This window comes from Delphinus delphis, chromosome 7, assembly GCF_949987515.2.
Source record: "Delphinus delphis chromosome 7, mDelDel1.2, whole genome shotgun sequence".
Taxonomy (NCBI): Eukaryota; Metazoa; Chordata; class Mammalia; order Artiodactyla; family Delphinidae; genus Delphinus; species Delphinus delphis.
The window spans coordinates 69,833,955-69,847,879 of record NC_082689.1 but is presented as its reverse complement, the minus strand read 5'-3'; the positions used below and the strand labels follow the sequence as shown (position 1 = coordinate 69,847,879).

Below are 13,925 nucleotides of genomic sequence, written 5' to 3'. Positions count from 1 at the left end.
CAGGGTTTTATCATAAATGGGTGTTGAATTTTGTTGAAAGCCTTCTCTGCTTCTATTGAAATTATCATATGGTTTTTCTCCTTCAATTTGTTAATATGGTGTATCACATTAATTGATTTGTGTATATTGAAGATCCTTGCATTCCTGGAATAAACCCCACTTGATCATGGTGTATGATCCTTTTAATGTGCTGTTGGATTCTGTTTGCTAGTATTTTGTTGAGGATTTTTGCATCTATGTTCATCAGTGATATTGGCCTGTAGTTTTCTTTCTTTGTGACATCCTAGTCTGGTTTTGGTATCAGGGTGATGGTGGCCTCGTAGAACGAGTTTGGGAGTGTTCCTCCCCCTGCTATATTTTGGAAGAGTTTGAGAAGGATAGGTGTTAGCTCTTCTCTAAATGTTTGATAGAATTCGCCTGTGAAGCCATCTGGTCCTGGGCTTTTGTTTGTTGGAAGATTTTTAATCACAGTCTCAATTTCATTGCCTGTGATTGGTCTGTTTATATTTTCTATTTCTTCCTGATTTAGTCTCAGAAGGTTGTGCTTTTCTTATACTTTATCCATTTCTTCCAGGTTGTCCATTTTATTGGCATAGAGTTGCTTGTAGTAGTCTCTATGATCCTTTGTATTTCTGCAGTGACAGTTGTTACTTCTCCTTTTTCATTTCTATTTCTATTGATTTGAGTCCTCTCTTTTTTTCTTGATGAGTCTGGCTAATGGTTGATCAATTTGTTTGTCTTCTCAAAGAACCAGCTTTTAGTTTTATTGATTGTTGCTATCATTTCCTTCATTTCTTTTTCATTTATTTATGATCTGATCATTATGATTTCTTTCCTTCTGCTAACTTTGTGGGGTTTTTTTGTTCTTTCTCTAATTGCTTTAGGTGTAAGGTTATGTTGTTTATTTGAGATGTTTCTTGTTTCTTGAGGTAGGATTTTATTGCTATAAACTTCCCTCTTAAACTGCTCTTGCTGCATCCCATAGGTTTTGGGTCATTGTGTTTTCACTGTCATTTGTTTCTAGGTATTTTTTGATTTACTCTTTGATCTTCAGTGATCTCTTGGTTATTTAGTAGTGTGTTGTTTAGCCTCCATGTGTTTGTATTTTTTACAGATTTTTTCCTGTAATTTATATCTAGTCTCATACCATTGTGATCAGAAAAGATACTTGATATGATTTCAATTTTCTTAAATTTACCAAGGCTTGATTTATGACCTAATATATGGTCTATCCTGGAGAATGTTCCATGAGCACTTGAGAGGAAAGTGTATTCTGTTGTTTTTGGTTGGAATGTCCCACAAGTATCAATTAGGTCTATCTTGTTTAATGTATTATTTAAAGCTTGTGTTTCCTTATTTATTTTCATTTTGGATGATCTTTCCATTGGTGAAAGTGGGGTGTTAAAGTTCCCTACTTTGTATGTGTTACTGTCGATTCCCCCTTTTATGGCTGTTAGCATTTGCTTGTTGTATCGTGGTGCTCCTATGTTGTGTGCATAAATATTTACAATTGTTATATCTCTTTCTTGGATTGATCTCGTGATCATTATGTAGTGTTCTTCTTTGTCTATTGTAATAACCTTTATTTTAAAGCCTATTTTGTTTGATATGAGAATTGCTAGTCCAGCTTTCTTTTGATTTCCATTTGCATGGAATATCTTTTTCCATTCCCTCACTTTCAGTCTGTATGTGTCCCTAGATCTGAATCGGGTCTCTTGTAGACAGCATATATACGGGTCTTATCTTTGTATCCGTTCAGCCAGTGTGTGTCTTTTGGTTAGAGCATTTAATCCATTTACATTTAAGGTGGTTTCGGATATGTATGTTCCTTAACATTTTTTTAAATTGTTTTAGTTTTGTTATTGTACCTCTTTTCCTTCTCTTGTGTTTCCTGCCTAGAGAAGTTCCTTTAACATTTGTTGTAAAGCTTGTTTGGTGGTGCTGAATTCTCTTAGCTTTTGCTTGTCTATTAAGGTTTTAATTTCTCTGTCGAATCCAAATGAGATCCTTGCTAGGTACAGTAATCTTGGTTGTAGGTTTTTCCCTTTCATCACTCTAAATATGTCTTGCCACTACCTTCTGGCCTGCAGAATTTCTGCTGAAAGATCAGCTGTTAACCTTATGGTGTTTTCCTTGTATATTGTTTGTTGTTTTTCCCTTGCTGCTTTTAATATTTTTTCTTTGTATTTAATTTTGGTAGTTTAATTAATATGTGTCTTCGCTTGTTTCTCCTTGTATTTATCCTGTATGGGTCTCTCTGTGCTTCCTGGACTTGATTGACTATTTCCTTTCCCATATTAGGGAAATTTTCAACTATAATCTCTTCAAATATTTTTTCAGTTCTTTTTTTTTCTCTTCTTCTGGGACCCCTATAATTTTGAATATTGGTGCATTTAATGTTGTCCCAGTGGTCTCTGAGACAGTCCTCAATTCTCTTCATTGTTTTTTTTTTATTCAGCTCTGAGGTAGTTTTTTCACTATTTTATCTTTCAGGTCACTTATCCGTTCTTCTGCCTCAGTTATTCTGCTATTGATCCTTCTAGAGAATTTTTAATTTCATTTATTGTGTTGTTTATCATTGTTTGATCTTTAATTCTTCTAGGTCCTTGTTAAACGTTCCTTGTATTTTCTCCATTCTATTTCCAAGATTTTGCATCATCTTTACTCTCTTTACTCTGAATTGTTTTTCAGGTAGTCTGCCTATTTCCTCTTCATTTGTTTGGTCTGGTGGGTTTTTACCTTGCTCCTTCATCTGCTGTGTGTGTTTCTCTGTCTTCTTATTTTGCTTAACTTAGTGAATTGGAGTCTCCTTTTTACAGGCTGCAGGTTCGTAGTTCCCATTGGTTTTGATGTCTGCCCCCAGTGGCTAATTATGGTTCAGTTGGTTGTGTAGGCTTCTTGGTGGAGGGGACTGGTGCCTGTGTTCTGGTGGATGAGGCTGGATCATATCTTTCTGGTGGGCAGGACCACGTCCGGTGGTATGTTTTGGGGTTTCTGTGACCTTATTATGATTTTAGGCATCCTCTCTGGTAATGTGTGGGGTTGTGTTCCTGTCTTGCTATTTGTTTGGCACAAGGTGTCTAGCACTGTAGCTTGCTGGTCATTGAGTGAAGCTGGGTCTTAGCTTTGAGATGGAGATATCTGGGAGAGCTTTCACTGTTTGATATTACGTGGAGCGGCGAGGTCTCTGGTGAACCAATGTCCTGAACTTGGCTCTCCCACCTCAGAGGCACAGGCCTGACACCCGGCCAGAGCATGAAGACCCCATCAAGCCACACAGCTCAGAAGGAAAGGAAGGAAAGGAAGGAAGGAAGGAAAAATAGAAAGGAAAGTTATTAAAATAAAAAATAAAAAAAATTATTAAAAATACAAAAATTATAAAGTATTAAAAAAAAAGAAAGAAATAAGAGAACAACCAAACCAGAAATGAAATCCACCAGTAATAACAAGTGCTAAAAACTATAGTAAACAAACAAAAAAACGGACAGACAGAACCCTAGGAGAAATGGTAAAAGCAAAGCTATACAGACAAAATCACACAAAGAAGCATACACATACACACTCACAAAAAGAGAAAAGGAAAAAATATATATACCTTTTGGGAAGTCTGAGGTCTTCTGCCAGCATTCGGTAGGTGTTCTGTAGGAGTTGTTCCACATGTAGATGTGTTTATGATGTATTTATGGGGAGGAAGGTGATCTCCACATCTTATTCCTCCACCATCTTGAATGTCTCCCACTTATCTATTTTATACATAGTATTTTGTATCTTCTTAATTCCATACCCCTATCTTGCCCCTCCCCCTTCCCTCTCCCCACTGGTACCCACTAGTCTGTTTTCTATATCTGTGAGTCTGTTTCTGTTTTGTTTTATGCATTCATTTGTTTTATTTTTTTAGATTTCACATATAAGTGAAAACACAGTATTTGTCTTTCTCTGTCTGATTTATTTCACTAAGCATAATACTCTCTAGGTCCATGCACATCATTGCAAATGGCAGAATTTCATTTTTTTTTTATGGCTGAGTAATATTTCTTTATATATATTATATATTATATATGTATATACCTATATATATATATACATACCACATGTTTTTTATCTATTCATCTGTTGATGGACACTTGGGTTGCTTCCATATCTTGGCTATTGCAAATAATGCTGCTAAAGCAATCTTGAGAAAAAAGAATAAAGCTGCAGGTATCATTCTCTCTGACTTCGGACTATACTACAAAGCTACAGAAAACAAAACAGCATGGTAGTGGCACAAAAATAAACACATAGATCAATGGATCAGAATAGAGAACCCAGAAATAAATCCATGTGACTATGGTCAATTAGTCTATGACAAAGGTGGCAAAAAGCAATTGGAGAAAAGACAGTCTCTTCAATAAGTGGTGCTGGGAAAACTGGACAGCTACATGTAAAAGAATGAGATTAGAACATTTTTTCACACCATATACAAAAATAAACTCAAAATAGATTAAAGACTTAAATATAAGACTTGAAACCATAAAACTCCTAAAAGAGAACATAGGCAGAATGCTCTTTCACATAAATGGTAGTAATATTTTAGATTTTGGTTTGTAAAACTAGAAAATTTTATTTCATTGGTGGCTGTGCTCAAGAGCTATGGTAAATCAGAAAAAGGTGATTTTTACATATTCATAGAGCTAATGGTATTTACAAACAAGTCTAGAAGAAATTTCTGTGTGAATTAGTTACTGTTAGTCTGTCCCAGGGCCATAGTCTATACCAATGTTTTTCAAATTGCATGTCACAAGCCATTTTTCGGTCCTGAAATAAATTTAATGGGTAGTGACTAGGACTTCTAAATGAAATAGTATACCCTGGAACAGAAAATATCAGAGTGCATTTTTTATACTAAGAGTAAATACTGGTTTGTGAATTTTTTGTTTTGATTACATATATATGAATATGTGACTGTGTTGGGATATATATTTCTCAATATGGGCAATGCTTTAAATTTGGAGGGAACATGGTCCATATTGAGAAATATATATCCCAACACAATACTATTTATTGGACTCAATCATCTTATAAACGTTTACCCAACAGTGTAGTAAGGGTGAATTGTATTGAAAGGCAATGTAATATATTTTTGTTCTCTCCCTACACAGTGCTAAAATTTGTTCCTAGGTGAGTAAATACATATGGAAATTAAGGTGCATTAATATATTTGATGTTCACCAATTCTAAAGATAGTAACAGTTCAAAATGAAGTGAAAATATCTTATTGCTCTATTACTGCATAGACTGGCACCCAGTGCCATAAGTCCCTCTGCATTCCTATCATCACACCTCATATTTACTTGCTCTTGGTAATAAGGGGGAAGGGAAATATTCTGCTAAAATGTCTTGAATAATATTGAAGTGATCATTTGAGCTATAGCCAAAGTAGAGGAATTTCAGTATATGTATTAACATTAATCTGTATCTTGGGAATTTTCAGCTGAAAATATGGAACATCCAGAGAGTATTTAAAGAGGATAATATGAAACTACAAAATGAGTCACTTACATTGAGTTATATTCATATTCTAGCTTCTAGTTCTTTTTCTTTTAAAGAAAAATTAAAATTAGGTCACTTCTGCTTGTAACCTGCATAGTAATTAAATAATCAGCTATTTCCTATTTAGATTCCATTTCTACTTCTGCTGCAAAATTTCATTTTCTCTCAGTATCTCAACATTAGCGATTCAACAGAATTATCTTTTGTACGTGGACAGTATACATGCTTTATATAAATAAGGGGAAGAAACATTTTGTATAAGCTGAAAATTATTTCAGGTCCTTGAAATCAAAATCAAGTATTTATTGTATAGGGGGAAACATCTTCATGTATTCTATATAGGCTTTCCATTTTGCAGTTGTTTTCAGAGACTGCCATTTTGAGTTATATTGGAATAGTGTTCCTTCTGACCTTTGAACAAGGATGCATGACTTAGTTTTTGGCATTCTTCCTAACAACACCCCAGAGGGCAGAGTTGTATTCTAGTGTGACATATATTTGAAAATGTCTTGCACAGAGGGTAAATTTGATCTGTAAATGTATCAAGAACAGATTCAAAATAGGCTGAAACTTGCATTTATCTGGTTCAGGAAAATTATAAAAGTCTCAACTTTAGTCTTTCTATTGCTATTATTGGTTAAACCAACAGATTTTCTTAAACTTTGCCAAACAGAAGAGCAATGGGTTCTGAAATTTATCTTCATTTTAATTTTTCTCTCATTTTCTCTCATTTATAGGATAAGTTTATCTAACTCTGATTTCAAAGACTTTACCCTGACTTGTGTCAGTACAAGTTGTCAGAAAGACAACAGGACTATAGGCTATAAAACATGTCCTTCTGCTGCATATTGTGCTGCATTTGAAGCATATGAGAGCTGATCGTTTTAGGCTGAAATATGTCTATACTCCTGCAGTTGAAAGTACTGATTTGTCAAACATGGAGGACAAATCTTTATTAAGATTATGTTCAGGAATTAAAAAGCTTTCAGAGAAGAAGCAAAAACCTTTTACTTTTCTAATAGTAATAAACTAGAATAGGCTTAGAAATAGATCTTGAAAGGTTTCACTCAACTTTAGTCTACCTTTTCATTTCTCCTTTTGTACTCGATATTCACTTTTAAGGCAATTTTTACCTGGGTGTTCACAGATAAAAGTTGTAAATAATTTGTGTTTCACTTCATTCAGTATTTCATATTTTGTCCATTCCTGCATGGTCAAAATGGATTATGCTCACACCTCCCCCATTATTTTATTGAGTACCAAATCACTGAGTATACTATTTTGAGTTATGTGTACAGTGTTCAGAAGACAAAGCCTATGCCCAGCCCTTCTAAATAGGTAAAAAAATCTATAGAAACTGAATGAAGGTTTAATGCACATGATTGTAATTTACAGTTTAGTTTGAATAAAATGCATTATACTGAAACAAAGTCACTAGAGTTTTAGTTTACCTAGTAATTGATACCAATTGCTTTCAAGAGATTAGCTCCCCCCAACCCCATTTATAATGGCAGTGGAATTATTTCTCCCTGACATAGCACTAATGATTTTCATATTTTCCTTGTATAGTTCAAAATGTCATCTTGTTAACAAGAATTCTTTATCAGAGATAAAAATACATGTTACTGGGCTTCCCTGGTGGCGCAGTGGTTGAGAATCTGCCTGCCAATGCAGGGGACACGGGTTCGAGCCTTGTTCTGGGAAGATCCCATATGCCGCGTGAGCCACAATTACTGAGCCTGCGCGTCTGGAGCCTGTGCTCTGCAACAAGAGAGGCCGCGATAGTGAGAGGCCTGCGCACCGCGATGAAGGGTGGCCCCCACTTGCCGCAGCTAGAGAAAGCCCTCACACAGAAATGAAGAGCCAACACAGCCATAAATAAATAAATAAATAAAAATTTTAAAAAAATACATGTTACTAAATTGACAGGATAACTGTTTGTTTTCTAGTTTTCATCTCACTAATAAATGATGCCAACTGGAATGTTTGACTGCCTTCAATTTCATGGAAAATCAAACGACATTCCTTCTCTGAATGTGTGGTCAAATTAATCTTAGTCTTTTGTAAACTAACACTTGATAATCAAATAGAATATTCAGGTACAAGTAGGTTTATGTTACTGAATTAAACCCCTAAATTATTAGAGCACATTAAGGTTTATTCGCTGAAATTAAGAGAATCTATGTACTATCATTTAGTCTTCTTTCTCTCTGCTCTACAGAGAAATGATGAAGAGGCAGTTGTGGATAGAGGTGGAACTCGTTCTATTCTCAAAACACACTTTGAGAAAGAAGATTTAGAAGGTAAGACTATTTTGGTGGGGGGATACCTATTGGTGTTTCAAAGAGAAATGTGAAATTTGTTGCAATGTGGAGAACTGCAAAAGTTGATATCAGAGTAATAATGGTGGTGGTGGTGGTGGGATGGATATGACTGTTTTGGTGTACCCTGGAGTGCCAATAGTCAGTCCTGCAAACAATGAGAAGCATTAATTCATTCAACAGATGTTTGTTGAACCTCTCCTATATTCCTGTACTGTGTTGTGTGCCAGTCTTTCAATAATCCTTCCTTCAAGGAATTACAATTAATTGGGGAATGAAAAGAAAAAAATTATGTCAGACCAACATATTGGGTGTTATGTGACAGGGGAGGACAGGAGGGGCATCTAATTCACCCTATGTTGTCAGAGTAGGCTGTCACTGGAAGGGAGTTAAGGACAATTGGTATTCTAGTTTTACTGAGATATATATGAGAGAGGGCTGGAGGCATCATTTGTGTGTATTCTCTTCAGTAGGAAAAAGGTCAGGTAATTCAACAGGGAGGTAGTATGGTCTAGCAGCTGGTAAAATATAGAGGCTCTGAAACCAGACTGTACTAGATTCAAATATCACTTCTGTCCCTTATTTGTTATGGAAGCTTTAGCTAATTAGTTAACTTCTATGCACCTGTTTTCTCTGTTGTTAAAATAAGGATAACAGTGGAATATATTTCCTAAATTTTTATGAGAAATAAGGGAAAAATAGAATAGTACCTGGCCTAAGAGTTACATAAGTATTGACAATTATTATTCCACTGCAATTTAATGTATACACGCCATTAGTTCATCTTAATTTTTTAACAAGAAATTATTACTAGTGAGATACAAGGTATGTGGTGGTTTTCATCTTTTTGTTGAAAAGTGAAACCCAAATCATCTTAAGTAAAACTAATCAGAGATAGCTCCTAATAATCTACAGCAGCTGAAAAGTAAGTGTTCATTCCCCTTAAGAATTATAGCCACTTAAATTATGGTTGAATTCATTATTATTGAGTCTTATATGTAGTTACAACAATTAAATAACAGAAGAGTTAACATACTATTTAGAGACAACTTCCAACAACTATACCCACTCTGTGTTTGACATTTTGCTTGATGCACAGAAAGCACCCAAGGTCTGGAAAGGTTATACTTACTGGGCAGGCGTAGTAATTTGCATGCTATCCATATTCATTACACAAATTGAAGGAAGCAGAAACTTGAAAAATCTAACCCAGTAATGTCTAATATAAAGCAAATTTTTCTTTAGATTTGAAAAGCAGCATAGTCACTGTCCTACTTATGTCATACCATGACTTAAGCTATGCTTATATTCACTAAACTCACACAAGAAAACCTAATAAATCAAGAATTTAGTGTAAAAATATACTCAATTCCAGAGAAACATCATCTTGGGTTTAAAGATTGTGATGATAATCCACACACAGATAATTAACAGTTAACAGTAATTTATAAATAATTACAGTAAAATACTAAATGGTCCCTTTGAATGGAAAATACATAATACAAAAATAAGATTTAATAAAGTTACTTTAATTGTTGTATCAACATGTATTACATACGTTTCTTTTTACTGGGAATACACGTAACAGTGTACAATGCTTCTTAAAAGAGATTTCTTGTTGGCAAAACACAGTTGGATAAATCAGATTTTGTTCTGTTTGCTGATGTCTATAGTGGGTATTTTAATCCCAGAAGTGAATACTGTGACTTAGTCACTGGTGATTGAAATTAACATCATAGAATGCAAAGGCAACATTTTAGAATTTTGAAAGAAAATAAGAAAAACCTTATTTATGTTGACTTTCTTAATATTTGTTCTGCTCCCATATCATATTAAGTAGATAAACATTCCAGTATTTGAGGATGCTGTGGAGGATTCTGTTGTGATGCATACAAAGAATTAATAGATCTGTTAGTGGTTCCCAGATTGATTACCCTGAATCAGAAAATAATGCAGGGGCAATGAGATGGATGTCATGGTTCAGGAAAAAATCAACTGGTAGCATATAATATAATATAACGTAAGTGGGAGAGCACCAGAGAGAAAGGTGGCATTACTGAGGATAAGGGTGGTGGTAGCTTCTCCTTCTGTGTAATTAAAGAAAAAGACAAGGGCACCACTGTTTTTTTTTTTTCTTTCATAATTTCCAAAACTTGAAAGCAACCAAGATGTACTTTAATGGATAAATAAACTATGTAGTATGCCAATGCAATGGAATATTATTCAGTGATAAAAAGATTTGAACTATTGACGTTTCTCTAAGGAAGATATACAAATGGACAGCAGGGTCATGAAAAGATATTCAACATCACTAACTATTAAGGAAATGCAAATCAAATCTGTAATGAGATATCACCTCGAACCCATTAGGATGGTTACTATTTAAAAAAAAAAAACAGAAAATAACAAGCGTTGGTGAAGACATGAAGAAATTGGAACCCTTGTGCACTACTGGTGAGAAAGTAAAATAGTGCAACTGCTATGGAAAGCAGTGTGGAAGTTCCTCAAGAAATAAAATTACCATAGGGCACCACTTTTTAAGAGCTTCTTTAGTAACATAGATAAAATATACCAATAGATATTTATTTTAAATGAGCTAGAATTTGGAATTGCTACCCCAGACATTACCTTCAGCTGAAGGGAGCTACCTCTCCTGTGGCATCTGAATTCAATAAGTTATCAGAGAAGGAGTATAAAGGCCCAGAGTCTTGCCTCAATTTGGTACAATTCTGAAAGGCTCTCTCAGCTTCAGAGCCTCCTGTGGAGTCAACTGAGGCCATTATTGCAAATATACCATAATTCAACTTCTACCAAATGCTGCAGCCCACATTTCCTCACAGGTGTTACTGCTGATAGCTCTCTTCAACAAACTCCCTGAACACAAATTTCTGTCTCAGTGTCTGTTTCCTGAGGAATCTGAACCACTCATTGATCATTTTCCTGTTCCCTGAACCATACCGATAGACCTACTTGGTAATTGATAGGACCATCACATTGGTTTTTTAGCCTGTGGGATTAAGAACTATTGTAGTGGGTGAGAAGGCTCTGAAAGTACTTGCCTTGGCGATGATAGTAAATGAAAATCAGTATTGCATATGACAGGAAATAGCAGAGATTAGTGCCATCTTTATAGATCTAAAGTATGTCCCAGTCTGGCCACTACAGAAACTTGTCAAAGTCTAGACAATGGTGGTGGACTACTGCAGACTCGGCCAAGTGGTAGCATCGATTGCAGCTACTGTTTCAGATGTAGAATCTTTTTAGAGCAGGTTAACATGACCACAGATACATGGTATGCAGCTGTTGATGTGGCAAATGCATTTTTTTTTTCTATTACTACCAAGAAGGTGTACCAGAAGTAAACATTCTCTTGGGAAGTACAACAATATACATTTATGGTCTTGCTCCACGGCTGTGTTAACTCTCCTACCCTGTATTATAATAGACTCCAAAGGGATTTGGACTGGGTGGGTGTTCTGCAGAGCATCATTTTGGTTCACTGTGTTGACCAAATGAACATGAAGTGGCAAGTATGCAGAGGCCTTGATAAGACAGATGTATTCCAGAGTCAACTTCTCAGTGAATCTGACTAAAGGATAACATTATAGAGTGTGCAACACTGTACTGAGCCTGAAACTCCAGGGTGGATGGATGGATAGGTGGGGTCAGTTTCCACATGGGCCTAATAAAAATAACCCAGTGCATCTTCAGTTCTTTTTTTTTTTTAATTGAGCAGAGTTCCCTGTGCTATACAGTAGGTCCTTGTTGATTATCCATTTTAAATATAGCAGTGTGTACATGTCAATCCCAAACTCCCTTATCACTTATATGCAGGGAGTCTAAAAAAATGATACAAATGAACTTATTTACCAAACAGAAACAGACTCACAGACTTAGGGAACGAATTTATGGTTACCAGGGCGAAGGGTGGGGGGCAGGGATAGTTAGGGAGTTCAATTATTCTTAAACACCTCCATTCTCTCTTCATTGGTCAGCCGTGTTCAGCTTTTCTCAGAATGGATGCCTGAACTTTTAAAAAATTTAATGAATATTTTATTTTTTCAGATATGACGATTGTTATATTTTCTGCAGGCATAAGAGCAAATTAATAAGTTGCTAAAAATAGTATGTCATTAATTAAATGATAACAAAGAGAAGAAAATTAAATAGCTGAAGATGATATGTTATTATTTAGCCATTTTGACTGAATGGATCGATTTCCAGTCAAAGCAATTCTGCCCAACAACTGGATTGCTTTTTTAAAAAAATTAAAAAAAAATTCTTTTGTGGTAAAAAATTCATAACATAAAATTTATCAACACAGCCAATTCTAAGTGTACAGCTCAATAGTATTAAATATATTTACAATGTTGTATAAGCAGTGTCAGAACTTTTTCATCTTGGAAAACTGAAACTCTTCAACAACATCTCTCCATTTCCTTCTCCCCCCGGCAAACACCATTCTACCTTCTGTTTCTATGAATTTGACTATGCTAGGTACCTCACAGAAGTGAAATCATGCAGTGTTTGTCTTTTTGTGACTGATTTATTTCACTTAGCATAATGTCATGAAGGTGTATCCATGCTGTAGTATTAGAAATTACTTTCCTTTTTAAGGCTGAATGATATCCATTGTATGTATATACTATATTTTGTTTATCCATTCATCTACCGATGGACACGATTGCTTTCATCTTTTGGCTATTGTGAAATAGTGCTGTGCTGTTTAGCTAGTGCTGTTATGAGCATGAGTGTGCAAATATTGCTTCAAGACCCTGCTTTCAATTCTTTTGAGTATATACCCATAAGTGGGATTGCTGGATCATAGGGTCATTCTATTTTTAATTTTTAGAGAAACTGCCATACTGTTTTTCATAGAAGATGGACAATTTTACATTCCTACCAACACCGTGCAAGGGTTCCAATTTCTTCACATCCTCACTAACACTTGCAGTTTTCCAGGTTTTCTTGATAGTAGCCATCCTAATGGGTGTCAGGTTTTGATTTGCATTTTCCTAATAATTAGTGATATTGAACATTTTCTCATATGCATGTTGGCCATTTGTGTATCATCTTTGGAGAAATGTCTATTCAAGTCCTTTGTGCATTGTTTAACTGGATTTTTTAATGTGTTGTTCAGTTGTAGGAATTCTTTATGTATTCTAGATATTAACTCCTTATCAGGTATATATGATATTCTGTAGGTTGCCTTTTTGATCTGTTGACTGCGTTCTTTGATATGCAGAAAATTTTAATTTTTTGATATAGTCCAATTTGTCTAGTATTACTTTTGTTGCCTAAGCTTTTGGTGTTATTTCCAGGAAATCCTTGCCAAATCCAATGTCATAAAGCCTTTCCCTATGTTTCCTTCTAATTTATAGTTTTGGGTCTTACATTTAGGTCTTTGACCCATTTTGAGTTAATTTCTGTATATGGTGTAGAATGCCTGCAATTTTATCCTTCATATTCCTTTGTTGTCTAACTTTACACTTGTTATAGCTTGCATTACTCCTTACAGGTTAAATTTCCCCCCAAATCACTGATATATAAAGAACTTCTTTAGTGAGAGAGAGACTGTTTGTTTTCCATGCTTTTAGCACATATTTCTAAAATAATACCTGCTATTTTTCTACAGTCTGAGGACATGGAAGATGCAATAAAACCTCAAGCATATTATTAAAAATTTTGTGTTCAAAACCTTTTTTGTTGCTCCATACCAAATTGGTGCCTTCTCATCTTCTCCACAAAGAATAGAATGTCCGTTCTGCCCATCCATTAGCGTTACCTGATCCCTCCTGGCAGAATAATTATCTTCCTCTTCCAGATCTCTCTTTCTGAATTTACATCATTTCTTATATTATTATTATGTATTTATTTCTTATCATTCTTATTTGATTATAAGTTTGTTGAGGGACAAATCTTTGTCTTATACGTATTTGCATTCTACCATGGTATCGGTCCAGCAGTTTTTCTTAAACTAGATAGGTACTAAAAAAATATGTTGCATTGAATCTCATTTATATATAATTCAATAATATATCACTAATCATGTAAGAAGTTAAGTTTATATAC

The 13,925-nt window shown here is 34.9% G+C and overlaps 1 protein-coding gene across 3 annotated transcripts in view; it reads left to right on the top strand.

Moving 5' to 3' along the window:
• The window catches only part of SLC4A10 (solute carrier family 4 member 10), a 317,528-nt gene that overhangs the window by 114,456 nt on the left and 189,147 nt on the right, over nt 1-13,925 (top strand). For all 3 annotated transcript variants that reach the window (XM_060016683.1, XM_060016684.1, XM_060016685.1), the window contains exon 2: nt 7,754-7,835. In XM_060016683.1, coding sequence (XP_059872666.1) covers nt 7,754-7,835 — 82 coding nt within the window. The remainder of the gene's footprint in view (nt 1-7,753; nt 7,836-13,925) is intronic.